This window comes from Hevea brasiliensis, chromosome 6, assembly GCF_030052815.1.
Source record: "Hevea brasiliensis isolate MT/VB/25A 57/8 chromosome 6, ASM3005281v1, whole genome shotgun sequence".
In the NCBI taxonomy this organism is placed as follows: Eukaryota; Viridiplantae; Streptophyta; class Magnoliopsida; order Malpighiales; family Euphorbiaceae; genus Hevea; species Hevea brasiliensis.
The window spans coordinates 2,460,310-2,487,866 of NC_079498.1; the positions used below are offsets into that span (position 1 = coordinate 2,460,310).

Consider the following 27,557-nt stretch of genomic DNA (forward strand, 5'->3'; position numbering starts at 1 on the left):
GATTTGGTCAAGCGGTCTATAATTACCCATATCGAATCATATCCTCGCGTGGTACGAGGCAACCCAGTCACAAAATCCATAGTACTCATTTCCCACTTCCATTCTGGGATAGGGAGCTCTTGCAGCTTCCCTGACGGTCTCTGGTGTTCAAACTTCACCTTCTGACAAGTCAAGCACTTGGACACAAAGTCTGCTATGTCTCTCTTCATGCCATTCCACCAATAGCTATCTTTCACATCATGGTACATCTTGGTGGAACCTGGGTGGACACTGTACAGTGTGTAGTGTGCCTCTCGCATGATTTCATTCCTGAGGTTGTCCACATCGGGCACACATATCCTAGAACCTTGCACTAGGGCGCCATCATTGGCAAACCCAAACTCACCACCTTCACCTTGCTGTACTCTTTCTATGATCTTCATCAATTGTTGGTCTCTGTGCTGGGAAACTCTAACTCTGTCCCTCAAGTCTGGCCTCACTGAAAAGTGAGCCAACAATACCCCATCATCTGAAAGATCTAGGATTAAACCTTGATCCATCAACTCATGTACCTCCTGAATCAACAGTCTCTTCTCTGCTGAAATGTGCGCCAAACTGTCAGAAGATTTTCTGCTTAAAGCATCTGCTACTACATTGGCCTTCCCAGGGTGGTACTGGATGGGGCAATCATAGTCTTCCAGAAGCTTCATCCATCTCCTCTGTCTCAAGTTTAAATCCCTCTGTTGGAAGATGTACTTTAAACTCTTATAGTCGGTGTATATCTCGCACACTTCACCATACAGGTAGTGTCTCCAGATTTTTAGTGCAAAGACTACAGCCGCCATTTCCAAATCATGGGTGGGATAGTTCTGCTCATGCCTCTTCAGCTGCCTTGAAGCATAAGCCACTACTTTTCCATTCCGCATCAAAACACACCCTAGGCCAACTCTGAAGGCGTCACAGTACACGGTGTATCCTTCACCGCTCATAGGTAGTGTTAACACAGGGGCAATGGTTAGACACTCCTTATCCTCATCATTATAACTGACTCTATCGAGCTCTCTTCCTGTCCTTTGCATCTTATCCACTTCCCTTTTCCTATTTTTGGTATTGTTGGTATCATTTCAACCTGCTGTACTTATTCCTTAATTTTAGTCCTATCTCATCCTTACACCTTTTCCTTCAAAGATGTCTATCCCATCATCAACTTTAACTTTCTTTTTATTTCTTAGTCTTATCTTGAATACTAGTTTCATTACTTCAAGAATTCTAACCCTATGATTTACTCCTAAAGACATTCTTCACCTTCTGTAACACTTATAATTACCCATAGAAAAATTTTTTTTTTTCTTGTATCCCCTTTTTTTTTTTTCCAACTTAACTATCAGAACATTATCATTCCCTATCAGCCTTAGTAGGAAATTGCTTATCCTGGATGAATATGAGCCCCATAAACTATAAGTTCCATCTGAACTAACACGGCTGTAGGAAATATGTGTCATGCCTTAATTCCAAACAAGATACTTCACGTGTTCATTCTCATTAATATAATCATATATCTGCCCATAGCTTTCTAAACTTCAACCTCAAATTACCCATCAAGAACAATTTCATCTATTGAATCTCAACCATAAATAGTACTTCCTCCAAATTTCATAGTTTAAAACAGTTGCAAGCCTTAGTAGCTAACTCAATTTAACTCACATTACTCTGTTCGTCCTTTCATACTTAATACTAGGTATGCACTTACTGTCATTCTCATATCAGGAAATTATGTATGAATTTGTGCCTACCAAACTCTCAATAACTAGGTCTCCTTGACTCAGTTTCTGTTCCTTATATAACCTTCTAGAACCAAAAGCACAAGCTAAACTTGAAAAGAAAGAAAATATCCTCTTATATTCAACTACACCCGATTGTCATATTATAACGTTTCACCTAAGTTTCTTGGTCTTTCTCTCCAAATTTCATCATCTCCTAGCACAATTATGCTCTACCTATAAGGTATCATCTGCATGAACCCTTTACCGTACCATTTTCCTTCTTGACATAATAATTTATAATTTATTAACTTTACTTATACTCGACCTATGATTCATATCTATCATCGTTTTTATTGTGCCATTAACTTTTGTTGATTCCTGAAAGATTTCTCTCACTAATAAATTATTCCAACACTAATTCCACCCTTATCTAGGGTCATTAATTTGATCCTTGAACTTTCTAGTGATTTATAACCATCCAGACTTGTCACTTTTCGTTCTACCCCTACTATTGTCCTGTCGTTATTGCTTCACTACAAAGTGATTCTGTTGATCACACTAAAAATGTTTGCCTGACATTCATAACGAACCTCTAACTACCTTCTCACTATCTCAAAAGTCTAACCTAAAACCTATGTGTCATTATCTATCATTCTTTTCCTCTCATCATACATATTTGATCCCTTAGACTGACTTTTATTCAACTTACTGCTTACTAACTTCTCTTTCTCTACCTATTTAGGTAGTCCGCAATACCATCGCACACCTTCTAACATTTACTCATTATTATTGTATTCCATACCTCCATCACTTTTCTCACTAATGTGGTCCCATTTTGGGTTTTCCATCCTTGTCATTCTCCTTGCCAAGAATAACGCTTAGCCTATCCTATATCTTAACTTTGTTCCTTTTATTATGCGCTCTTTAGGTTGTCCTTTCATTTATTTCCTTTATCTTACCCAAAATAGAACTTGACTATTCTATCCCTGGTTCCATTCTTTTTCCTAACATAATAGCGATTACTTGCTAACTATATCTTCGAGTCTCTATCGCGTTATCATATGTCCTGCTACTCAGATTTGGTCCTTTGACCACTCTAGCTAGTACTTCCACTAGCATTTAGATTATATTGCATCTGCAATCAATTGTCCAAACTTTCATTCTGCACTTTCTTTATCCATTGGCCTTCTGTGATTTATCTTCGCTAATTTATTACTCTTAACACTATTATAATTATTATTATTTTCCATGTTTACTCAATTCCAAAACTTAAGATTTCGGGCACCCAAACCCGTCATCCAATTCAAAGGATTTACATCCATCGTGATCTGATTATATATGATTCCTATAATGGAACTTGTATCCTCTCCAGGATACCCGAGCCAACTACTCTCTACCACACTCTACAGTCCCATCTGGGACACTATTCCATAAGTCATCATTATCAGTAATAACCTTCGATCCATTCTGAAAAGATAGGACTATATCCTAACTTGCTGCAACAAAGGTACTACATCTACCACCTTGCCAGAACCATGTCAAGTTAATGACTCTTTTATCATATCATAGCTCTATAAATCATCAATTCATAGTTTTGACCTTCTCTAGGTAGTAGAGTTGTACTTTATTCCATACTGATACACACAAGGTATACTATTCTCACTCTATAAGTGTCACCTTTACTTTGCAACTAGTCAGAAACCTCTGGTCTGATGGCAACTATTGATGTAACTCTAGCTCATGCTGGGGTAACTGAGTCACTGACTCTAGTTATCACCCAACTGTGACCTTTCAATATTCTAACTCTAGACTCTTAGCCAGGAGTTCCCAACTCCTCTGCAAATATAGAACTCTGTTCTGGCATAACTGTACCAAAACAGAAGCCATCTCAAACACCCTCATTATGGAGCACCACGGGGATGCACGCAGCTCTACACAATAATCTCATGTCGGTACTGTAATCTGCAGCTTACAGAGCAGACATCGAGAACATTGTATAGTTACTACGATACGTCTGCCCCGACTAGGTCTCCTAATTTCTTATCTCTCACGAATCTTCTATTATCACAAACTTATTCTCGACCGGGTCATCTACCGATGACCGCCAGAGTAGTATCCTCATCCTTATCTAGGCAACAGCTGTACTTTTAAGACTCACTTTTATGTACTCGTGCCTTACACGAAATGGGCACACCATTTAAACCCATACTGACAAAAATATAACATTTCTTGGAGTACGTATCCTCATGATAGATCTCACATGTCTACTAACTCTATTTCACATTTCTGTGTACTCCACGAAAATCAAGACACTAACTGAGGTAATCTTATATTTCCCGAGGTATAACGTAGAATCTAGAAACAAAGAATTACAGAAAAAGACGAAACAGAATCCTATACTCCGCATGTGACTCCTAGTAGACTCTTCCCAACACTTAGATGATTTTTCCCTATGAATCTGGAGCCTAAGCTCTGATACCACATTTGTCACGACCCAACCTATGGGCCGGACCGGCACTAGGACCTGGGCCAGCCTAAAGCCCCCGAGGCCCGTAGTAAGCCTAACTGTTCATTAACCCAACTCTAAGGCCCATTTGGGCCCAATTTCAAGAAAACAAACGGACAGAGTCCGGCCATAAAATGGACTTACCAACGGGGAGTTTTCGACTCACCCGACCTGTAAACACAATATATAGTCAATTGGGGAGCTCAGCTCACCCTCCACATACTCATCAACATAATAATAAATGGGAGCTCAGCTCCCTCATCCAATCCATCAAACATGCATAGTATATTAAGTTTACAGGTCCCAAAATAATAATTTAGTTTACAGACCCAAATCAAATAAACATTTCTAACACATGCGGAAATTCTAAGATTTAACAAGTTTATACAAACAGTAATAATTGACCTGCGAGGGAGAAAGCAGGTTAACCTCAAAAAATATCCTCCTGTGGCCTGTAAAAATTTTTGAACAGGAGTGAGCGTTCGACTCAGAGAGTAAAATATCAATTTTAACTATAATCTCTATAACTATCTAAAACTAATGCAACCTGTGGAATGAAATGCAACATCAACAACATTTTCACATCATAACATCAAAAAGGTAATTTGGAGCACTCACGCACCCTGTAGCATCAATCATAATATATGGGAGCTGATCCCCTATCTGACTCTCTTAAATCCAACCCGTGCCAAGATCTCAGCTCGGACTTCCACTTAATAACCAAATCGAGGGTCCCAGCGAAGAACTCAAGCCGTGACTACCCCTCGAAGGATCGGGTCCCAGCGAAGAACTCAAGCCGTGACTACCCGTCCTATCCATAGTCCACACCACATCACACGCACGCCAACGCACGCACACTGCTCCAAATTACCACAACAACATCATGGCACTTTAACATTTATCAATGCATCATAAATCGTGCATAGAGTTTAACTACATAAATATATGCATATAAGTGATGCATGGACATGCTTGAACATATAATAATATCGAAATTACAATTAAAATTAATATTTTACTCACAGACTTGACGGCAATCACTGTGGCGGCTGGGCGGAGGAAGAAGGCTGTCCCGGCTCACCTGACAATTATATTACAATTATTTAATACAAATGACCCAATACAAATCAAGAAAAGACCCAATACGTCCTAAGTCGTGCGGAAAATCCGGCAGAGTCTCCCCTATACCTAGGACCTACCCAACCTGCAAAAGGGCTCAAAACACACTTCTATATCCACAATCCATATATCCACAACTCAATCACATCACACAGCCCCTCCTGGGCCCATCAAATCAATCATTCATCACAACATGTAAAATTTCAATTTAGTCCTTATAATTGATCATTTTTGCAAAAACTGCTCAAATAAGCTCTAAAAATTATAAAACTTTGCCCCGCGGTCCTTAGAAATATTACTAAGCTATTGCAAAAAGAATCGTAATTTTCTAAGCTACCACGAATATTTTATGGATTTTTAATCCTATTTAAGCACTAGAAAATTACGAAAAAGCAAGGTTCGGGTTTACCTTTGCCGATTCCGACTTCGGGAACGCGCTCGGGATGCCTGACAATGGTGGGGTAGCCAAAACCTCGATCCAATTCGGAGACTTTTCCAGAGTCTGTCTGGCCGGAAATTCACAGATCCGGACAACTGTCGAATTTCCGCGAATTGAGGATACCTACACGAAGCCCAATAATAATATATAAAAAATCAGGGGTGTTACAATTACCACAAAGGAGGTCCAAGATTTCCCTCGAGTTTAAAATAACAAATTGATTAATGAGTTTTAATTTAATTTTGTAGGCATCATTTTCAAAATTATGAGGTCTCAAGTTCGAGTTGAAGTTAGAGTTATTTATAAAAATAAAAAAGCTAAATTCTAAAAGAAAAAAAATTCAAACACATGGGTATACGTGATGTGAAACCTCAATCAAATTTATACTAAACATGCATATTTCTTGATTAAATTGACCATTCATGTTGGTTTTCTTGTCTTTTTACTGAAATATATTTTTTATTTATTATTGTTCACTCTATTTATACTAAAATAAAATTAATTAAGCTTTTTCATAATTTAAAAACTGTATATAATTTTTATTATTTAAGAGAAATGTTAGATTTTTTAAAGGTTTTTTTAAAAAAACTTTGATGAAAAAATCTTTTTAACCTATCAATTTAGTGGATTTAAAATATTTTTTTTTTAATTTTCAAAATTCATACTTTACAAAATTATGAATTTTTTAAATATAAACTTATAATTTTAAAAAATCTTACATTATTTTATATTTTCTTTCGTAACAAAATGTTTGATATTTTAAAGAAAAATACTAAGTTTGTTTTGGGGTTGAGGTTGAGCTGGTTGTCTTTTTATTTATTTGCAGCCCAGCCAGAGAGGCTAAAGCAACAATCGAGGACAAATGGGCTAGAACAGTGCAAGCCGAGCTCACTATGGCCTAGCTAATCAATCCTTTGCAGTTGTTAATGACCACTTGTGAGTCTCCTTCGATGACGACTCGGTGCAAATCCTTGGCTATAGCAAGTTGGACAGCTTTCCTGCAAGCCAAACTTTCAACAAGCAGGGGATCCTCAATGTGTTGATATATATAAAGTTTTTAATAGTAATTAACATAATTTTGTATTCATAATATATTATTTAATTTTAAATTTTAAAATAATTAGTTGATTAAATATTGAAATCAGTTAGTTTTATTTCAAATCACATAAATCTATTAGTAGTTATAATTTAATTTCAAAAGCAAAAAATAATTTACTCTTTTTTTAAGATATGAAATTATTAATGTTTGTTGCATGATCGAATAGGAAGAAAAATTGAAAATTTAAGCAAGTTTTGGTATATTCATCTTCACAAGTCTCTGTAAACAACATGTAGAGAACTTCACACCAGCAATAATATACCTTCTTCACATCAAATACGAGAGAATGTTATTGAAATCTCACTAGGACTCCCTTTCAAATTTGATACAATGGTCACTGACAAGAAAAGTATAATAAGTACACTATTTGGCGGAAAGCTTGGCATAGTACTCTGCAATCCAAGCCGCAATGATTTTGATCTCTTTGTCTCGCTGTGCAACCAACCAGTCTGGATCATCTGGAGTTGGGAGATCTATGTCCAAGCAATGGGCTCCTAATTACGAAAACAAAATCTCAATCAAAATCTTGCATAAATAACTATGAAATTGAAACACTTTACTAGGAAAAGAAAATACCTTGTTCTGTATACACCGCAACAACACTGTCTGATATGTCTTCTAGAACACTGCAGTAGATTTTCAAAGAAGAAGATTGAATTATACACTTATAATATGAACAAAACGTATAGCAATTGAGCAGAGATATGATTGTTTACCCTCCAATGCTATATGGGTCTCGAAGTCCATTGGAGAAAATGATGTTGCTTGCAAAATTTCCTAGTACAGTTTTTATGTCCTGAAGGTTTTTGTTAAAAGTATTGTTATGCTCTGATTTTCTCGAGTTAAAAGAAAGAAGAAGGAATAAGACATAGCAAGTGAAAAGCTTACATGGCCGCCAAATTCTGTTGTTATCCAATGAGGCCTAGGCACAACTCCAAAATCATCTACACACTCTTTGGTGTAGTCCTCCATATCGAAAGGTTCAGCTTCGAACATAGTCTCATTACCACGTCCCATTGGCATTACAATCTCAGTACATGTCTGAAAGATGCAGGGAAAAAAAAAGCTGTATCACTTTTCAGAAAATGGATTGCAAGTCTAGTTGGTAAGGATGGAAGATCCATTTCCTTATCAACCAGATTCAATTCCATTCCCAATGACAGCAGTCCAAGAATAATAATCTTAAATGTACCAAGCCGATACCGTGGAGTGCCCCTTAAAATTGGCCAGGAGGGAATTAAGTTTGCTAAATTATACCCAGAGCGGAACCAAAAGAATTTTGATTAGAGGCCAATTATAATATATCAACAAAATATTCACAAATATATAGTGCATCATAAAATATTAAATTATAAATTTTTTTTACCGATTTAAAAAAATTATAACAAAACTTTTATAGTAAATATAAGTATTACATAATTATAGTTTTGATAATTATATATCTTCATAATATAAATTCTATTATTCGAAGAAATAAAAATAGTTCTCATCAAAGTATTATATTAAATATTTGCATAAAATTTATAAACTCGAAAATCAAAAAATAAATATAAACCTTAAATATCTAGACTATATAGCATAATAATATAATATTAAAAAAATAATCGTCATTAAAATTAAAAAGATATGAAAAATAAAGACTAAACATGTCAAGCTAAAATAAATGTATAAGTTGATCAATTCAAAATTTACATTCCAGTTGAGATAAATATTGTAGAGAAGAGAAAACTAATGAGAGAAAAAAAACAAAGAAAAATTAATATTGTACCATTAGAAAAAGAGGGAGAGCAAAAATGCAAATTCAAAAAATCATATCTGATTTAAAATTATATGATAGAAAATTAATAGATTGACCTTTATTTAATTTTGAAATAACACATAACGATCAAATTTTAATTTCTAAATATAAATATTTGAACTAATGACAATCAAGTAATTTTGAAAATTCAATTTAAAATATAATAAATAAATTATAAATTATTAGGATAAACAAAAAAATTTAAGGACTGATTAAAAAAAAATTATATTTTACCATACATATTTAAGCTTTTTTTTAAATTTTTGGAGGGGTTAATAAAAATTTTAAATGACAAAGTAATAAAATATTAAATTTTATTCCACCTGGTAAAAGAAATTAAAAATGTTTTGTTTTGGGGAGGGGGGAAGGAGCAAATTGGAGATATATAGTTGTATGATATAATATACCTGCCAATCCCATGCATCCTGGTTGCTTTGTTCATATGAAAGTATATCTTGGCATAAACCCGAACTATTGAGACTACTGAGACCTGCAACAACTCTTCCAAGAATATCAGTTCCTTCTGGTGCTCCATCAATGCCACGGCAGGTATTCTGGACTGGATAATCAGGAGGATTATCGTACTGAGCAGAATCCTCATACATGAATCCTAAGTAGTCCTTGAGCTCTTGCGATGAGGTCAGAGGGCTTGAAGATGGATACAACAAAAACAAAGCATAATATTAGCAGAGATTATGAGCATTTGTTCTTCAAAGAATATCAGTCTCATATTCCCAGAGGTTATCAGTCTCATATTCCCAGAGGTGCTTAGTCTAGCCCTTACTGATTACCTGCAAGTATTGAACAAATTGCTAAGTGTCGTTAGCCCATTTGGTTCAGCTGCCACTCTATCAATCTCTGACCAAGATTGCTTTATTGTGTTGTAACAACTCTCACTAGTCTCCTGCTCCAATCAGTACAAATACAGGATAATTAGATCCTGAAAATTCCTGTATTATTTAACTAAGTTCTTCCTGTATTATTTAACTAAGTTCTTACTTTAAAATCTTTGGTGACAACAACATCGTATCCATCTTGAGGTGTGATATCATCAAAGTAGAGTATGGGAGAGGAAGATGCCAAAGCACCAATGACAATGTGAGGATATTTGATACGAAACCAGGATGCGAGCACTAATCAATAACAAGAACAAGAAAATATTAGTATTTTTTAACAACAAAATCTTGTAGTCTAAATTGACTTACTTCCACCATAAGATGCTCCAACTGCAATAGCTGGACAATTTTCTGCTGACAGGTTCTTCTTAACATGTACTATCACCTGTGCATAATCTGCTAAGGCTTGTTCTGAGCTCAAGTATCCAAGGGTGCTGGAATTTTGAAATGCTTGATTTTCAGATCCAAAAGGCATTGATTCTCCATAGTAACGATGCTGCAACGAACGACATCGCCATTATTGTTAGTCCAGCATAAGGAAATTAAAATTGCTACACTAAATGCAGATGAAAGCCTATAAGGCTAACAATCAAGCTAGGTGATAGATCAAATGAATAAAGACAGTCTAATTACCTCTATATACAATAGCAAACCTTTAAAACGAGCAGCAAGAACAATAATGAAAGTCTCAACATCATCTGTTACTTCGCCCTCTTCACCTGTATAAACAAAGATAGGTGAGCTGGTATTTGCCCCACCCCAGTACTTGTAATTCAAAATATATCTCTGCTGAAATGTAGCATAACTCTCTGGTTTATAGTTGAAATGATCGAGTGTCTGTCTGTAGTGATGTATTTCATATTCTGGTGGGAGATCGCTAGAGGACTTGCTGGTTGTTAATCTTTTTAACCCACCTAATCTAGCTAATTTCCTAGGATGCATTGCAGATGCACATACTGCAGCAAGCAGCAGCAATGCAAGCCATAATTGAAATGAAGGAAGTGCCATTTTAAGCTATGAACCTTCTGCTCTCATACAATCAAGTTTAAATAGGTAAATCTAGAGCGCCTTTCTTTTCTTTATCTTAATCCTTTTATGCTATGTGATTTACTAAATATCATTAATTCAACCCATATCAGGCGACTGTCCGGTTAGGACAATGAAACAGACCCGGATCGGCCCGGGTCAAATATAAGACCAGACAGAAACCGGTTTGAGAGGGGGCTGATTATGGCTCCTCTCTTCTGAACTAGAACCATAACCAGCCTGAAATCAGTAGGTTCAAATCGACCATTCGATTTGATTTTAATTTGATTTAAAATTTTTATAATTATATTTCTTTTAATATTTTTCTTAGATTATATAAATAATTTTAAGCATCTTTAATTCATAAACCATTCTCAAATAAGATACATAATCATTTCGTCATAAAAATTGAGATAACAATAGCGATAATAAATATAATTAGAAGAAAAAAATTAAAAGGAAAAAATTAAATAAAAAATTTTAATACTTAGCATAATTGACAATACTTACTATTATTATAAATAATAATCCTTATATATTAATTGCCACGTGATAACACCAAGAGTAAATTTATCATATGGTGGATGCATGCATCTATCAGTAATTTTAATTTATATATCTTTTACACAATAATTAATGAAAAAAAAATCTCCACTTATATTTATAGGAAATTACTCTATTATTTTTAATTAATTTTGCATTTTTTTTCTTAATTAATAATTAATTTTCACCCATTTTAATAGGAAATTCCTCTACTAATTTTTAGCATATTTCCTTTTATTTCTTAATTGCTAAATTAATTTCCACCAATTTTAATAGGAAATTCCTCAACTATTCTTAATAGATTTAATTTTTTTCCCTTAATTAATAAATTAATTTTCACCTTTTAAGATATTTTCTTTAATTGTTTTTGTATACAGATATTATTACATAAAAATACCTTATTTAATTTTTAATTATTTTTCTTACATGTATTAATAGAAAAAATTGATTTCTTGTGTGTATAAAATTATTAATTACATATCATAATTAACTTGAAATTAATTTAAAATTTAATCATTATTCTAAAAAAAATTAAAAATAATAATATTTTATTATCTTTGTACATTTCACATAATCATTGTTATACCCTTTTCTTTTCTTCTTTATATATTTAGAGGATACTAATATAATTTTGATATAGATAAAATCATAAAAATAAGATATGGAGTAATTAATTAAAAAATAAGAAAAATATTTATTAAATACGTTAATATATATCTAAATAATAAATAATTAAAAATAAATATATAAAATAAATTATTAACTATTATGCAAAGCATAAAAATTTTAAATCTATAAAAAAACAATTTGAGAAAATAAATTTCTTAAATATCATTCAATTTCATAATTTATTAGTACCATTTATTATCGTTATATTCACTTCACACAAAAATTTAAAGTTTATTTTTTAAAATTATTCAGAGAAAAATTAATTACTATGCGTAAATTAATTTTAAAATATATTTAAGTATAAATATTGAAAAGTATATAAAATATAACTAAAAAAATTTAATATAAAATAAAACATTAATAATAACCATGCACTTATTATTTTTAGAAATATAAGGAAGCAAATAGCCAAATCCAATTATTATAGATTTTTATATTGAGATACGTCAATGTAGTTAATATGTATTAATTTTAAAAATGTGAGATCACAAATTAATAACCATTAATAATGTTTATTATTATTATTATTATTATTATTATTATTATTATTATGGAGGGTGACATATAATAAATAATATTTTTTTATAAATAAATTTAAAAAAGTATACAAAAAATTTTTTTGAATGTTATATTTAATCGTAAAAGGTCTTAATTTTTAAAAATTAAATTAAAAAAAATATTTAAAATTATAAAAATAAAGTAGTAATATAAATAATAATTTTAATTAAAAGAGAAATAAAAAAGAATTGAATAAAAATTAGTATAAGAAAAAGTTATTTATAGAGGGTGACATGTGACAAGCTCTTTAAGGACAATGCCACGTTGCAACATTATGTGAATATCCTTCTTTTTATATATATGACAAGGGAATTGTCCATGCTAATACACGTAACTACTGATAATTTTAATTTATATATTTTTCTTTTATAGTTAATATATGAAAATAAAATAACTTCTTAAATTTTTTATTAATTTTTTCATGTTTTATTTGTATTACATTTTATACATACTAAACTTTTTTTCTCTCAAACATTTTAATAAATATTTCGAAATAGAAATAATACAAATATAGTAATATAATAAGAATATTTGTTAAAGATATAAAATCAATTGAAGTTGGTTGAACCATATGATTATTTTCATCATTTTAAATATCAAATTTTTATTACATGCACTTAATATATTAAAGAAATATAATATATTTAAATATTATCTTTATTTACTAATATTAATATAATCTTAAAAGTAATATTAATGATTTGAAAATGTATAAATATAGTGTAAAAGGAAAAATATATACATATATATGTGTGTACTATATAAAATTATAGGTATGTATAATAAATATATGCTTATATATTCTAACTTATAATAATGGCTACGTATTAAATCATTTATAATTTATATGTATATAATTAGAGAATTAATAACTTAATTAAAATTTAAAGTAATTGAATAACTAATTAATAAAAATAAAAAAATTTATTGAAATTAAATAAATTATATTTTATAATTAAATTACCACTTGAAATAATTTTATAATTTTATGTAGCAACATCAAAGATATATATATATATATATATATATATATATATATATATATATATATATATATATATATATATATTAAAAAAATATTATTATTTATATCTTTCATTAAAAGAATGATATAATAATTTGTACATAATAAATTTTACTTACAAAAATCTTTGACAATTAGTTATTAAATAAAATAATTATTTAAAATATAAAAATTAAAATAGTAACATAATAATAATGATACTTAAAAAAATGAAAGATAATTAAATACAGTGTGAAATGATAATAATTACTAAGTAAGGTAATAAATTATTTATATAAAATGAATGCAACAATATCATGAATAATGCAATGTGTCAATTCCTTTGAAATATATATATATATATATTATTTTAAGATATATAATTCTTAATTTTTATAATAAAATATAATATTAAAACATTAAATAAGAAATTTATAGAAATGTAATAATAAATAAATTTTTTAATAATTTAGTCATGAAAATTAAAATAACAATTGCAATAATAAAAATAATTAAAAGAGTAAAAAAGAGAATTTAAAAAAAGGAAAGAACTAAATATTTAGCATTAGACAATAATTATTATAATTAAAAATAACAATCTTTATATTTTAAGTGTTATGGGGCAACACTAATTAAAAGAAAAAAAAAAGAGAGAGAATTAAATAAAAAGAAAGAATTAAATATTTAGTATAACAGATAATAATTACTATAATTATAAATGACAATTTTTATATGTTAAGTGTTACGTGGTAATATTAAGAATAAATCTATTTATATGTTAACACAAAAAAAAAATTATACCTGCTTTATATATATTGATAGAAAATATTTTTATTATTTTAAGATATACGATTCTAAATTTTATAAAAAAATGAAATATCAAAACATTAAATAAGAAAGTCATAGAAATGTAATAATAAATAAAATTTTTAATTATTTAGTCATGAAAATTAAGATAATAATAGTAATAATAAAGATACTTAAAAGAGTAAAAAAGATAATTAAAAAAATAAAGAATTAAATACTTAGCATAATAGATAATAATTATTATAATTATAAAAGATAATTTTTATATGTTAACACAAAAAGTAAATCTATCCACATAGCAACACCAAAAAAAAAAAATTTGTCTTATATATATATATATATATATATATATATATATATATATATATATATATATATATATATATAATTATTATTTTTATTATTTTAGGATATACAATTCTTAAACTTTAAAAATAACATAAAATATTAAAATGTCAAATAAGAAATTTATAGAAATATAACAATAAATAATTTTTTATTAATTTACTAATGAAAATTGAGATAATAATAATAATTAAAAGAAAAAAAATAAATAAAAGAAAGAATTAAATACTTAGCATAATGTATAATAACTATTATAATTGTACACGATAATTTTTATATATTAAGTGCCACGTAGCAATATTAGAAGTAAATTTATCCATACGGTAATACAAAAAAAAAAATTATCTGCTTTATATATATATAGATAGAAATTATTTTTATTTTTTAAAAAATATACAATTCTTAAATTTTTATAATAAAATGAAATATTAAAACAATAAGAAATTTATAGAAATGTAATAATAAATAAAATTTTTAATCTTTTAGTCATGAAAATTGAGATAGCATTAGCAATAACAAAAATAATTAAAAGAACAAAAAAATAAATGAATAAAAAGAAATAATTAAATACTTAGCATAATAGACAATACTTATTATAATTATAAATAACAATCTTTATATGTAAAGTGACACATAACAATGCTAAGAATAAATTTGTCCACATGGAAATAACAAAAAAAAATTGTGCTTGTTTTATATTTATATAGAAATTACTTTATTATTTTAAAATATATTATTCTTAAACTTTTATAATAAAATGAAATGTTAAAACATTAAATAAGAAAATTATAGGAATGTAATAATAAATAAATTTTTTTAGTCATTTAGTCATGAAAATTGAGATAACAATAATAATAATAAAGATAATTAAAAGAAAAAAAAGAATTAAATAAAAAAATTAAATATTTAGTATAAATAATAATTACTATAATCATAAATGACAATCTTTATTTGTTAAGTATCACGTGTCAACACCAATTAAAAGAAAAAAAAAGAGAATTAAATAAAAAGAAATAATTAAATACTTAACATAACAAACAATAATTACTATAATTATTATGAATGACAATCATTATATGTTAAGCGCCACATGATAATGCTAAGAGTAAATTTATCCATATGGCAACCCTAAAATTATTTTTACCTGTTTTATATATATAGATAAAAATTATTATTTTTTTAATTTTAAGATATATAATTATTAAATTTTTATAATAAAATGAAATATTAAAACATTAAATAAGGAATTTATAAAAATATAATAATAAATAAATTTTTTAATCATTTAGTCATAAAAATTAGATGACAATAATAATAATAAAGATGATTAAGAGAAATCTATTCACATGGTAATACTGTAAAAAATTACATATATATATATTATTTTTATTATTTTAAGATATATAATTCTTAAAATTTTAAAATAAAATAAAATATTAAAAAAATTTATAGAAAATAAATTTTTTAATCTTTTAATCTTAAAAATTGAGATAACAGCAGCAATAATAAAGATAATAAAATAATATAAAAGATAATTAAATAAAAAGAAAGAATTAAATACTTAGCATAATAGACAATAATTACTGTAATTATAATTGACAATCTTTGCATGTTAAGTGCCACGTGACAATACCAAAAGTAAATCTACCTATATGGCAGCATTAAGAAAAATTATGCTACTTTATATATATATATATATATATATATATATATATATATATATATAAATTTAAATTTTACTATCAATGGATATTTTAATTTTTATTTAAATTTATTTTAAAACAATGCAAATTTAAAATTTAATTTAAATTTCAAATTAATGAATATATTAATGGAGAAATTTATTTATGTCAATGGATAAATTTGAAAATGATTTAAAATTTAAAATATCGATGGATATTTTAACATTAACTTAAATCATCCCCATTATTTTCATTTATTAATTTTATTAAAGAATTAATTTTGTAATAACTTTTATTTATTTTTTAATTGGATATTAATTTTAAAAATAAATTTTTAAAGAAAATTAGAATTTTGATTTAAAATTTAATTTTTATCTAATTTTTATAAAGATTAAAATTTAAATTAAAGTTTAATTTTGTGGAAAGCTAGGCATGGTTCTCTGCAATCCAAGTTGAATTGATCTTCATCTCTGTCTGCTTGTGCAACCAACCGGTCATGGTCATTTGCGGGGGCCGTGCCCTTTGATTAAAAAAATAAAAATTTTATCTACATTTGACAAAATATTTGTATTTGTGAACTATTATCTTATAAATTTTAAATTTTATTCTTTAAAAAAATATTTATATAAGCTTTTTTAAGGATATAAATTTTTAATATTTATATTTCTAATAATTAATTAATAAGTATTTTTCTCATTAAATTTTATAATAATTATTTTAATTATGATTTAACAGTTTATATCAAAATAATTAACTAATTTTAAATGATTCTATATCTTTAATCAATATTTTTATTATATTACTATATTTTTATTATGAAATCTACATTGAGATAAAAAATTAATAAAAAATATAAAATAATATTGATTAATAAAAAAAAACTTGAAATAATTAATAAAAAAAATTTAAGACTTTATTTAATTTTCATATATTAAAATTAAAAAATATATATGTAAATTAATATTATTTATATATTAAAATTATTAATAGCATGAATATTAACATAAGTAATTCTCTAGTTTACACTATATTTCTTGATTAAATTGACAATTCATACCATGTTGATTAAAATTTTGAAAAATAATACTTTATAAAATCATGAATTTTTTAAATATAAACTTATAATTTTAAAATTTTGAAAAATCTAGCATTATTTTATACATATTTTTTCTTAACAAAATGTTTAATATCTTAAAGAAAAATGCTATGTTTGTTTGGGGGCTGGGTTTGAGCTGGATGTCTTTTTTCTTTTATTTATAGCCCAGCCACATAGGCTAAAGCAATGATCGAGGACGAATGGGTTAGACCAGTACAAGCCCAGCTCATTATGGCCTTGCTAATCAAACCTTTGCATTTGTTAATGACCCCTTGTGAGTCTCCTTCAATGACTACTCCTCGCGAATCCTTGGCTATGGCAAGTTCGACGGCTTCCCTACAAGTCAAACTTTCAAGAACCGGAGATCATCTAGGGGACTTCAATGTGTTAATACATATAAAGTTTTTAAAAAGTTGACATAATTTTGTTGGTAATTTTTAAATTATTATTAAAATTCAAAAGTTTTTAAAAAATAAATGTTTAAATTTAATAAATAAATTTCCAGTGAATAATTAGTTAAATATGTATTTTAATATCATTTTAAAAAAATAATTTACCTTTTTTAATCTGACTGAAATTTTAATAAAAAAAAAATATTTTCTTAATAGTTATTTTTTATGTATAAGATAAGATTTTAGAATTTAATATTCAAAATTATTTAAATGAAAAGTTGATTTTATTTTAGTGTTAATTATAAATTTTTTTTAGTAGTAATTGATATAATTTCATATTTAATATTATATAATTTAATTTTAAATTTTGAAATAAGTAGATTAATAGATTTTTTTATTATTTTTTGAATGAGTTAATTTTATTTCATACAAAAAAAAACAAATTAAAAGAGCATATATCATGTGGCGATTTTTAAATTATTATTATTAAAATTCTTAAATTTTAAATATAAGAAATATTTTTAAAAATAAATATGTTCAAATTTTATAAATAATTTTCTAATGAATAATTATTTAAATATATATATATTGATATAATTTTTAAAAAATAATTCACCATTTTTAAAATTTAAGTGAAAATTTAATTAAAAATAATATTTTGATAATTATTTTTTAATATGACATAAGATTTTAGTGGTTCAAATTGGAAAACAATTAAATAGAATTTAGATTTTATTTGAAGTGTTAATATATAATTTTTAACAATAATTGTTGTTGACCCCGCAAGCTCAAAGGAGCATAGATTTTGATGATACCAAAACTCAACTAGAATCAAACTAACATTGTTTTAAGTGTTGTGTATTTCAAAGAAAAAGGACAAAAGGATTTCATGATGGATTCGTGCTTATGAAGAAAGGATGACATTCTAAGGATAACACAAGACGAAGCAAAAGAGATAAAAGAAGAAAATGTTACCTTCCAAGGCTGTATTGGAAATCAGAATTGAAGGTACATATAGTATTAGAGTTAGTTTTACTTCTTAGGATTACTTGTGAAAAGAATTGAGGAGTAAAAGTCAATGATCCTTATTTTCAATCCCTCAAATGATTTTTTCTTTGAAACATCATTATTATTGGCCTAAAAAATGTTTAACTATGATTTGGTGTGAAGTTTTATAGTTTTGAAAGTTATGCAGAAAAGTTTTCCTGGTATGCTAACTGGTTTGCTACTTATTTTAGTATGCTAACTGGTTTGCTATTTTCTCAAGTACGCTAACTGTTTCAACTCTGCACAACATCGCAGAAAACGACAAAATAACGGCTATTTTCTTGAAATTCGTATCTATAACGTTCAAATGAGTTCTGCAACGGTAAAAAACGTTCCAAAGCTATAAATACACCTTCCTTTGGCCATTTTGCACTTAATGAAAGTCCCTCTACTGTTCAAAATCTTTAAAGCTTTCATTCAAAGTGCTCAAAGTGATTTATTGCTCATCATTGGCTTATTTACTCAACTCTTCTTTATAGTTTCTGTTGTAATTGAGTGAGAGTGAGTTTTTAAACACATTATTATCATTTGTGAGAGGTCTTTCAAGCACCTATTGAAGCTTGGTTGTGATAAGTGTTTGAGATAACACTTGGTAGAAGTGTGAAGCTACTTGTAAAAGCTTTGTTGAGAAGATTTGTAAAGGGCTTTGTCTCTTGCCTTGAAAAGAGAAGAATAGTGGAGTGAAGACTCAAAGTGGGATCTTTGAGAGAGTGGATGTAGGCTAGTTAAAGCCGAACCACTATAAAAATTCCAGTGTTCATTTTCTCAACCCTTGCTCTTTACATTTTTGCAATTTAGCTTTATGAATGATATGCTTTTGCTGATATGAAAATTGATATCATATCTTTGTTGATCTTGCCGCTATCCGAGAAAAATAGTTTATCGCAAAATCACGATATCCGATATATTCGCTGGTTATCTCACAGTCTTTGTCGGATAGGATATCCGTATATCGCTTCTAGTTCTTTGTGATAAAAACGTATTCGCCATCGATATATTTACTGAATGCTTATATAGTCTGTTATATCAGTATACTGATTGCATATAAGTTAAACTTGAATCAACTTGTTAATTGAGTTATATTGTTCATATTTAGCATTAGTTAATTAAGTTGAACTTAGCTGCAATTTTCAAAGGTTTTGAGCAAGAACCGAAAATTGTTTTTAAAGTCCAATTCACCCCCCTCTTGGACATATTTTGGGACATCAATTTGGTATCAGAGCTTGTCTCTCTTGCTTGAGGATTAAACCCCTTAGAGTGATCCACACACATGGCTAGTTCATCTAGAAATTCTCACGTATACACGCCTCTAGCTGAAGGTTATTCCATCACTAGACCACCACTTTTTAATGGCACAAATTACTCCTTTTGGAAAACTAGAATGAGAAACTTTATACAATCTGTTGACATTGATGCTTGGAGAATAGTTAAAGATGGTCCTTATATTCCTTATAAAACCAGTGAAGGAACTGTACAAATTCCTAAAGCTGAAGTTGAATTTGATGATAATGATTGGAAGAAAATTTCTACAAATGCCAAGGCTATTAATATTCTTCATTGTGCTCTTGATATTAATGAGTATAATCGTGTTTCAGGATGTCAAACTGCAAAAGAGATATGGGACAAACTAGAAGTCACATATGAAGGAACTGATGTGGTAAAAGAGTCAAAGGCAAACCTCCTCATCCGTGATTATGAATTATTTGAGATGAAACCTGGTGAAACTATTGCTGAGATGAGTACCAGATTTACAGACCTTGTAAATCTACTTAAAGCTCTTGGAAAGAGATTTGAAGAACAAGAACTTGTAAAGAAAATTCTGAGGTCTCTTCCAAAGACGTGGGAAGCAAAGACTACTGTTATTCAAGACACCAAGGATTTCAGAAAATACACCTATGATGAGCTGATTGGTTCTCTCATTGCACATGAGATGATTTATAAGAAAGATGAGAATGAAGGTGATCAAAAGAAAAAGAAAGGGATAGCTTTCATATCCGAAAAAGTAGATGAGAAAAAGAAAAATGTTGCTCTTAAAGCTGGTTCAAGTGATGATTCAAGTGCTTCAAGTGATGATGATGAAGATATGGCTATGATAGTCAAAAGATTCAAAAGAGCATTTAGAAAAGGTGGAAGCAAATACAAGAAGTTCACAAAGAAATATGCTCCAAAGACTCCAAATCATTCAAGTGAAATAGTTTGTTATGAGTGTAACAAACCAGGCCACATTAAGCCAAAATGTCCTACATTGAAGAAGAAAAATAAGTTTAGAAAGGACAAAAGCAAAAAGGCAATGGCAGCAACTTGGAGTGACAGTGATTCTTCATCAAATGATGAAACAAGTGACAAAGAGGCTGCAAACACTTGTATGATGGCAATTGAAGAAAAAGGTGAAAGCTCACACATCGAAGATAGTGAAAATGAGGTAAATCTTGAACTTTCTAATGTTGATGAATTAGAACTTGCATTTGTGAAGACATATGATAAGTATAGAACTTTTAAAAAGAAATGCAAAATTTTAGTTCATGAAAATTGTGTTTTAAGATCAGAAAATATTTCATTGAGTATGGTTTCAAAGGAAAATGAATTTTATAAATCTCAAATGAAATTATTTAAGGAAGTTAATGATGAGCTTCAAAGATCAAAAGAAGTATGTGAACAACTTCTTGAGAAAAACAGAATTCTTGAGGAAAATGTTGAATCTTTGACAAGAGATTTATCTAAATTTACAAAAGGAAAAGAAACACTTGATATACTTCTTGGGAATCAAAGATTTACAAATGAAAAATCTGGAATTGGATATGATGGATTTATGAAGTATGGAAAATACAAACAATTTTTTGTTAAAGCTACATCCTTTTCTCAACCAAGTATTACATGCTTTTATTGCAATCACAATGGTCATATGATTAATGCTTGTCCTATTAGGAAAGGAACCTTTAAGGCAAAGAAAGTATGGGTGCCTAAAGGAACCCTACCTAATGTTACTAACATTCAAGGACCCAAAGTTGCTTGGGTACCTAAGAACAGATTAATCGATTTGTGTCCGCTAAGGAGTATCTTGGAAATGTAACATTGGTACATTGATAGTGGCTGCTCTAGGCACATGACAGGAAATAAAGGCAAGTTTTCCTCTCTTACTTTGAAAGAAGAAGGTTATGTGAAATTTGGTGATAAAAGCAAAGCTAAAATTGTTGGATGTGGAACTATTGGTAAAAACCCTTGTATTGAGAATGTTGCATTAGTTCAAGGATTAAAGTATAATCTTTTAAGTGTTAGTCAATTGTGTGATAATGGTTTTAAAGTGATTTTTACTTCAACACATTGTGAAATTCATGGAAATAATGTTATGTTTGCTGGTGCTAGAATAGATAATATTTACTTACTTGATTTAACAAGTCTTGAAGAAAATTGTGAAACATGTTTTATGACTTCAGATGATAGTGCATGGTTATGGCATAGAAAATTAGGACATGCTAGCATGAGTACACTTGCTAAACTCTCTAGAAAGAACCTTGTTAGAGGACTTCCAAAGCTAAAATTTGAAAAAGAATTTCAATGCAAAGCTTGTGCACTTGGTAAACATACAAAATCATCCTTTAAATCAAAAAATGTTGTAACTACGTCTAGACCATTGGAATTATTACATCTTGATCTTTTTGGTCCAATCACACCTAGAAGTCTAGGAGGCAAGGCATATGCATTTGTAATTGTTGATGATTTTTCAAGATTCACATGGACTTTCTTTCTTGCTCATAAAGATGAAACCTTTGATATATTTGAAGCTTTTTGCAAAAGAACTCAAAATGAAAAAGGATATTGCATTACATCTTTGAGGAGTGATCATGGAAAAGAATTTGAGAATAATTTGTTTGAAAATTTCTGCTCTCAAAATGGTATTTATCATACATTTTCAGCTCCTAGAACTCCACAACAAAATGGAGTTGTTGAAAGGAAAAATAGATCTTTGCAAGAAATGGCAAGAACAATGCTGAATGAAAATAGTTTACCAAAATATTTTTGGGCATGTCTTTGGTTGCAAATGTTACATTTTGAATAACAAAGACAGCAATCTCAAGAAATTTGATGCTAAATATTGTGAAGGAATATTTCTAGGCTACTCAACAAATAGCAAAGCATATAGGATTTTCAATAGAAAAACATTGACCATGGAAGAATCAATGCATATACTTTTTGATGATGCTAACACTTCCTTGCAAAGGAAAGATTCTTGTGATGATGAAATTGAGCAGATTCTAAATTCAAAGAATTCGAATAATGATGAGCTTGAATCAAAAGAACAAGTGGAGGATGATCAAAATGACAAAGAAGAAGAACTACCTTGCTCCACAAATGTTGAAATTCAAGATGACTCCCAACCAAATGTGGAAGAACTACAAATTGAGGAACCTCAACATCAAGATATTCCACAAGAATGGAGATACCATAGAAATCATTCCAAAGATGACATTCTTGATAGTCCATCACAAAGAATGATGACAAGAGCTCAACTTAGAAGATATTTTGGTAATGTTGCTTTTGTTTCTCAATTTGAACCCAAAACATATGATGATGCTCAAAATGATGAAAAGTGGCTTTTGCTATGCAAGAGGAATTAAATCAGTTTGAAAGAAACAAAGTGTTGACTCTTGTTCCTAAACCTAAAAAGCATTCTATTATTGGAACTAAATGGGTATTTAGGAATAAGATGGATGAAAAAGGGCATGTAGTCAGAAATAAAGCTAGACTAGTAGCTCAAGGATACAACCAAGAGGAAGGTATTGATTTTGATGAAACTTTTGCTCCGGTTGCTAGAATTGAAGCTATTAGAATGTTGTGTGCATTTGCTTGTTTTAAGAATTTCATGCTTTATCAAATGGATGTTAAAAGTGCATTTTTAAATGGATATATTGATGAAGAAGTTTATGTAGCTCAACCTCCTGGTTTTGAAGACCCTCACTTTCCAAATCATGTTTACAAGCTTACTAAAGCTCTCTATGGTTTAAAGCAAGCTCCTAGAGCATGGTATGAGAGACTTAGTAAATTCTTGCTTCAAAATGATTTCAAAAGAGGAAAAGTGGATACTACTATTTTCATTAAGAAAATTGGAAAAGACATGCTTATTGTGCAAATTTATGTAGATGATATTATTTTTGGTGCTACTAACCATTCTCTTTGTAAGAAATTTTCCAACATGATGAAAAGTGAATTTGAAATGAGTATGATGGGTGAACTTACTTTCTTTCTTGGATTGCAAATTAAGCAAATGAAAGATGGAATTTTTATAAATCAGTCTAAGTATATAAAGGATATGCTAAAGAAGTTCAAAATGGAGGATATGAAGAGTATTGGAACTCCCATGAGCTCAACAATTAAATTGGAGAAAGATGAAAGAGGTAGATAACAAATTTTATAGAGGTATGATTGGTTCTTTACTCTACTTAACAGCATCTAGACTAGATATTCATTTTAGTGTATGTTTATGTGCAAGATTTCAGTCATGTCCAAAAGAATCTCATCTTGTAGCAGTTAAGAGAATTTTTAAATACCTCATTGGCACTCACAATATTGGCTTGTGGTATCCAAAATGTGAATCATTTGATCTTATTGGTTATAGTGATTCAGATTTTGCTGGTAGTAGATTAGACAGAAAAAGCACTTCTGGAACTTGTCAATTTCTAGGTCATGCATTAGTTTCATGGCACAGTAAAAAGCAAACTTCTGTTGCACTTTCTATCGAAGGTTGAATATATTGCACTGGAAGTTGTGTTGCATGATTTTGTGGATGAAACAACACTTGAAGACTTTGAAATTAAATTTGATCACATTCCCATAAGATGTGACAATACTAGTGCTATAAACCTATCAAAAATCCTGTTCAACACTCTAGAAGCAAGCATATTGAAATTAGACATCATTTTATTAGGGATCATGTTCAAAATGGTGATATTCAAATCGAATTTGTCCCTTCTGAAAAACAGCTTGCTGACATTTTCACAAAGCCACTTAGTGAGGAAATTTTTTGCAAAATAAGAAGAGAACTTGGTATGATTGATGCTTTTGATTAAGTTTTGATGTATTCTCATGTTTCCATATGAAAATGAAGTGATATATGTTGATTTGCAGTGTTGAAAATGTATTCTGATATTTTTGGTGCAATTTGAAAAATTCTGGGTTATATCAGATATGAACAGTAATCTGCAGAATTTGCTCTCAGTGGCATACTAATCCGTTTGCTAATTTTCTTGTTTGCTAAACGCTTTACCACTGCTCCTACTTTTTCGTTGGCAAACTGGAAGTCAGGTCTGATTGCTCTAAAACTCTAAAATTATTTTTTTTCTCGAAGCGCCTATTCTGCATGTTTAAAGCCCATATGACTTAAATACCCCTCTACTTAAAGTATTGCATCATTATGTATTTAAGGGCAAAATGGACTTTTTAACACTTTGATTTGCGCGGGATTAAATTTTTCTTCTGAACCATTAGTCTTCTCGCCGTCTCTCCTCTGCTACACGCTACCTATTCCCTGCAAAAACCTACAGTTGCGTCTTTTCAGTTTTTAAAATTCAAAACTCCTCTTTCCGTCGTTTCGTATCTCAGAACCCGAACGACTGCCTTTCTCTTTCCACTCACAAAACCATTTCGGTCGCACCATTCCAAGCCATCGTCTCTCTTCATCGTTCTCAAATACTTCCGAAACCCTTTGGCAGTAAATCGATTAAATCGATCATTTACAGAAAGAAAATCCCCGAAATTTTTCGTTTCCTTTATTTCACTGAATCTGCCGAAAGAAATCATTTGCTGTTGGTTATTTTTCTTTGTCGATTCACACTCTCTATTTCAGTATATTTCAGGTATAAAGTTTAAACCGTTAATGGAATCGTGTTTCATATTCTTCTATGCCTGTTTTGTTCTGCTTTCGTAATATGCTGATAATTTTTTTTTCCTGCTTGATTTGCTCTCGCCTGTTTGTTCTGTTTTAGCGCTCTGTTGTTAATTTTTTTTGGGCATTAACATTTCGTGAAATATGGTATATAAAAATAAATCGACTGCCATGGATTCGTAAGAACCCGAATATTTTTTTTTCCTTGCTGTCTGTTCTAATTTTTTCTGTCATTGCGCTTTGTTGTGATAAATGGATGTTGATATGCTTAAAATTGATTATATATATAAATATATATATATATTGGCTGCTCACATCGCTAAATTTATAATCTCAGTCTTCACTGTCCTTACGGCCTATTTTACTTCTGAGATTGACTATGGCACGAGACAAAGGAAAAGGGAAAGCCAAAATCACCACATACTCATCATCAAACTCAACTGACGCAAGTATCCCTGCGTCACCACCTCCACAAAAAGATGCTCCTCTGGTAATTGGTAAACCAAAAGAAACAACCAAGAAAAGAACAAGCGAGCCAGTCCAAGAAAAGGGAACCAAAAAGAAAAAGATTTCAAAAGCTCCAGTTGTGCATATGGAGAGGGCTATTCATGAGCCAAGGTACATTCACTGGCCTGCTTTTGTTGAAGTTTCCGTTCCTTTGCAATCTTTGTTTGAGTATCAAAAATGGGATAAACTGTGTTCTGATACTGAAGGAGTGTATGTGGACTTAGTGCAAGAATTCTATAAAAATTTGAGGGTTGATGATTCTGACAAAGATGAGTCTTTTAAGGTAAAAATGAAAGGGACAATTTATGAAGTGACAGTAGCTAGATTAGCTAAAGCCCTAGGAATTCCAAACAGTGGGAACAAAATCTGCTCCCACAAAGATGTTTTTGCTGTTGGTGGATTTAACAAACGGGATTTTGAGGGTGAAGTGTTTAAAGGAGAAGTGAAGGATAAGACTAGCATTACCCATGCTCATCAACACATTAAAATTCTTCATAGTTTTATCATTTATGTGTTGAATCCTAGAACCGGCAGTCCCAACTATTTGAGTACCCTTGACCTCTGCATAATTTGGCATATAGTGAACCAAATTGAGTTTAATCTTGCCTATTTTATGCTGAAACAAATCATGAAATGGAAGCCACCCTATAAGCTACCCTATGCTCATCTTCTAAATGGTCTATTTAGAGACTTTGGGATACCTTTGGAAACTGAGAAACTTAGGACCAATATGATCCCAATCACTAGCTTGCAAAAAGATGATGATGGTAGAAAGCTTAGATTTGAGCAAGGTGCTAGCTCCAAAGATAGTGCAAGTGGTACTTTCAATGTTGAAGGTATTTTGGAGGAAGTAAACAATTTGAGAGAATTTGTTGAAATGGAACTTGGAGAGCTACAAAAATTTAGAAATTTTCAAACTATTCTTATGAATGCTCTTGACTCTAAAGTTGATGGATCTTTGATGTTGATGTACAAGATTGTTGAAGAGTTGTTTAAAATCAAAGTCCATTTGGGTATTTCAACCACTGAGGCTGGAGAAACCAGTAAGGTTGCTACTGGTTCTGTTCCTCTAGCCGAGAAAGTGAAAGAAAAGGAGAAAGAGAAAGAAACAGAGGAAGAAGAAGAAACAGAAGAGGAAGAGGAAGAAGAAACAGAAGAAGAGGAAGAGAAAGAAACTGAAGAAGAAGAAGAGAAAGAGGAAGAAAAGGAAGAAGAGGAAGAAGCTGAAGCAGAAAAAGATGAAGATGAATCTGATGATAAGAATGGTAATGGAGGCAGCAAAGAAGGTAGTGGGAAAGATATGAGTGACTCAGAGTCCAAGGTAACTCGAGACACTGCCTCGCAAAAGGAAAGGGCAAAACAAATCAACAAGAACAAAGACGCAAATGTAAATAGGAAACCGT

General features: G+C 29.7%; 2 protein-coding genes across 2 annotated transcripts in view; both read right to left on the reverse strand.

Annotated features, from left to right (window-relative positions):
• LOC110649795 (uncharacterized) overlaps positions 1 to 27,557 on the reverse strand; it is a 75,068-nt gene that overhangs the window by 15,088 nt on the left and 32,423 nt on the right. The gene's annotated exons all lie outside the window — the stretch shown is intronic.
• Positions 7,155 to 10,607, reverse strand: LOC131180726 (uncharacterized). Its single transcript, XM_058148195.1, has 9 exons — positions 10,233 to 10,607; positions 9,909 to 10,095; positions 9,703 to 9,836; positions 9,495 to 9,607; positions 9,111 to 9,351; positions 7,794 to 7,946; positions 7,622 to 7,701; positions 7,482 to 7,531; positions 7,155 to 7,399 (listed from the first exon to the last, which is right to left on the reverse strand). Exons 1-9 carry the CDS (start codon positions 10,605 to 10,607, stop codon positions 7,269 to 7,271), a joined length of 1,464 nt encoding a protein of 487 aa, XP_058004178.1. The 3' UTR covers positions 7,155 to 7,268.

What these genes read in the sequence shown, in the direction of transcription:
- LOC131180726 (XM_058148195.1), bottom strand. Translation starts at nt 10,607, where the DNA reads ATGGCACTTCCTTCATTTCAATTATGGCTTGCATTGCTGCTGCTTGCT. An exon ending in GTTTGCTATTGTATATAGAG is followed by an intron (nt 10,096 to 10,232) that starts GTAATTAGACTG and finishes CGTTCGTTGCAG; the next exon opens with CATCGTTACTATGGAGAATC. An exon ending in TGCGGTGTATACAGAACAAG is followed by an intron (nt 7,400 to 7,481) that starts GTATTTTCTTTT and finishes TTTCGTAATTAG; the next exon opens with GAGCCCATTGCTTGGACATA.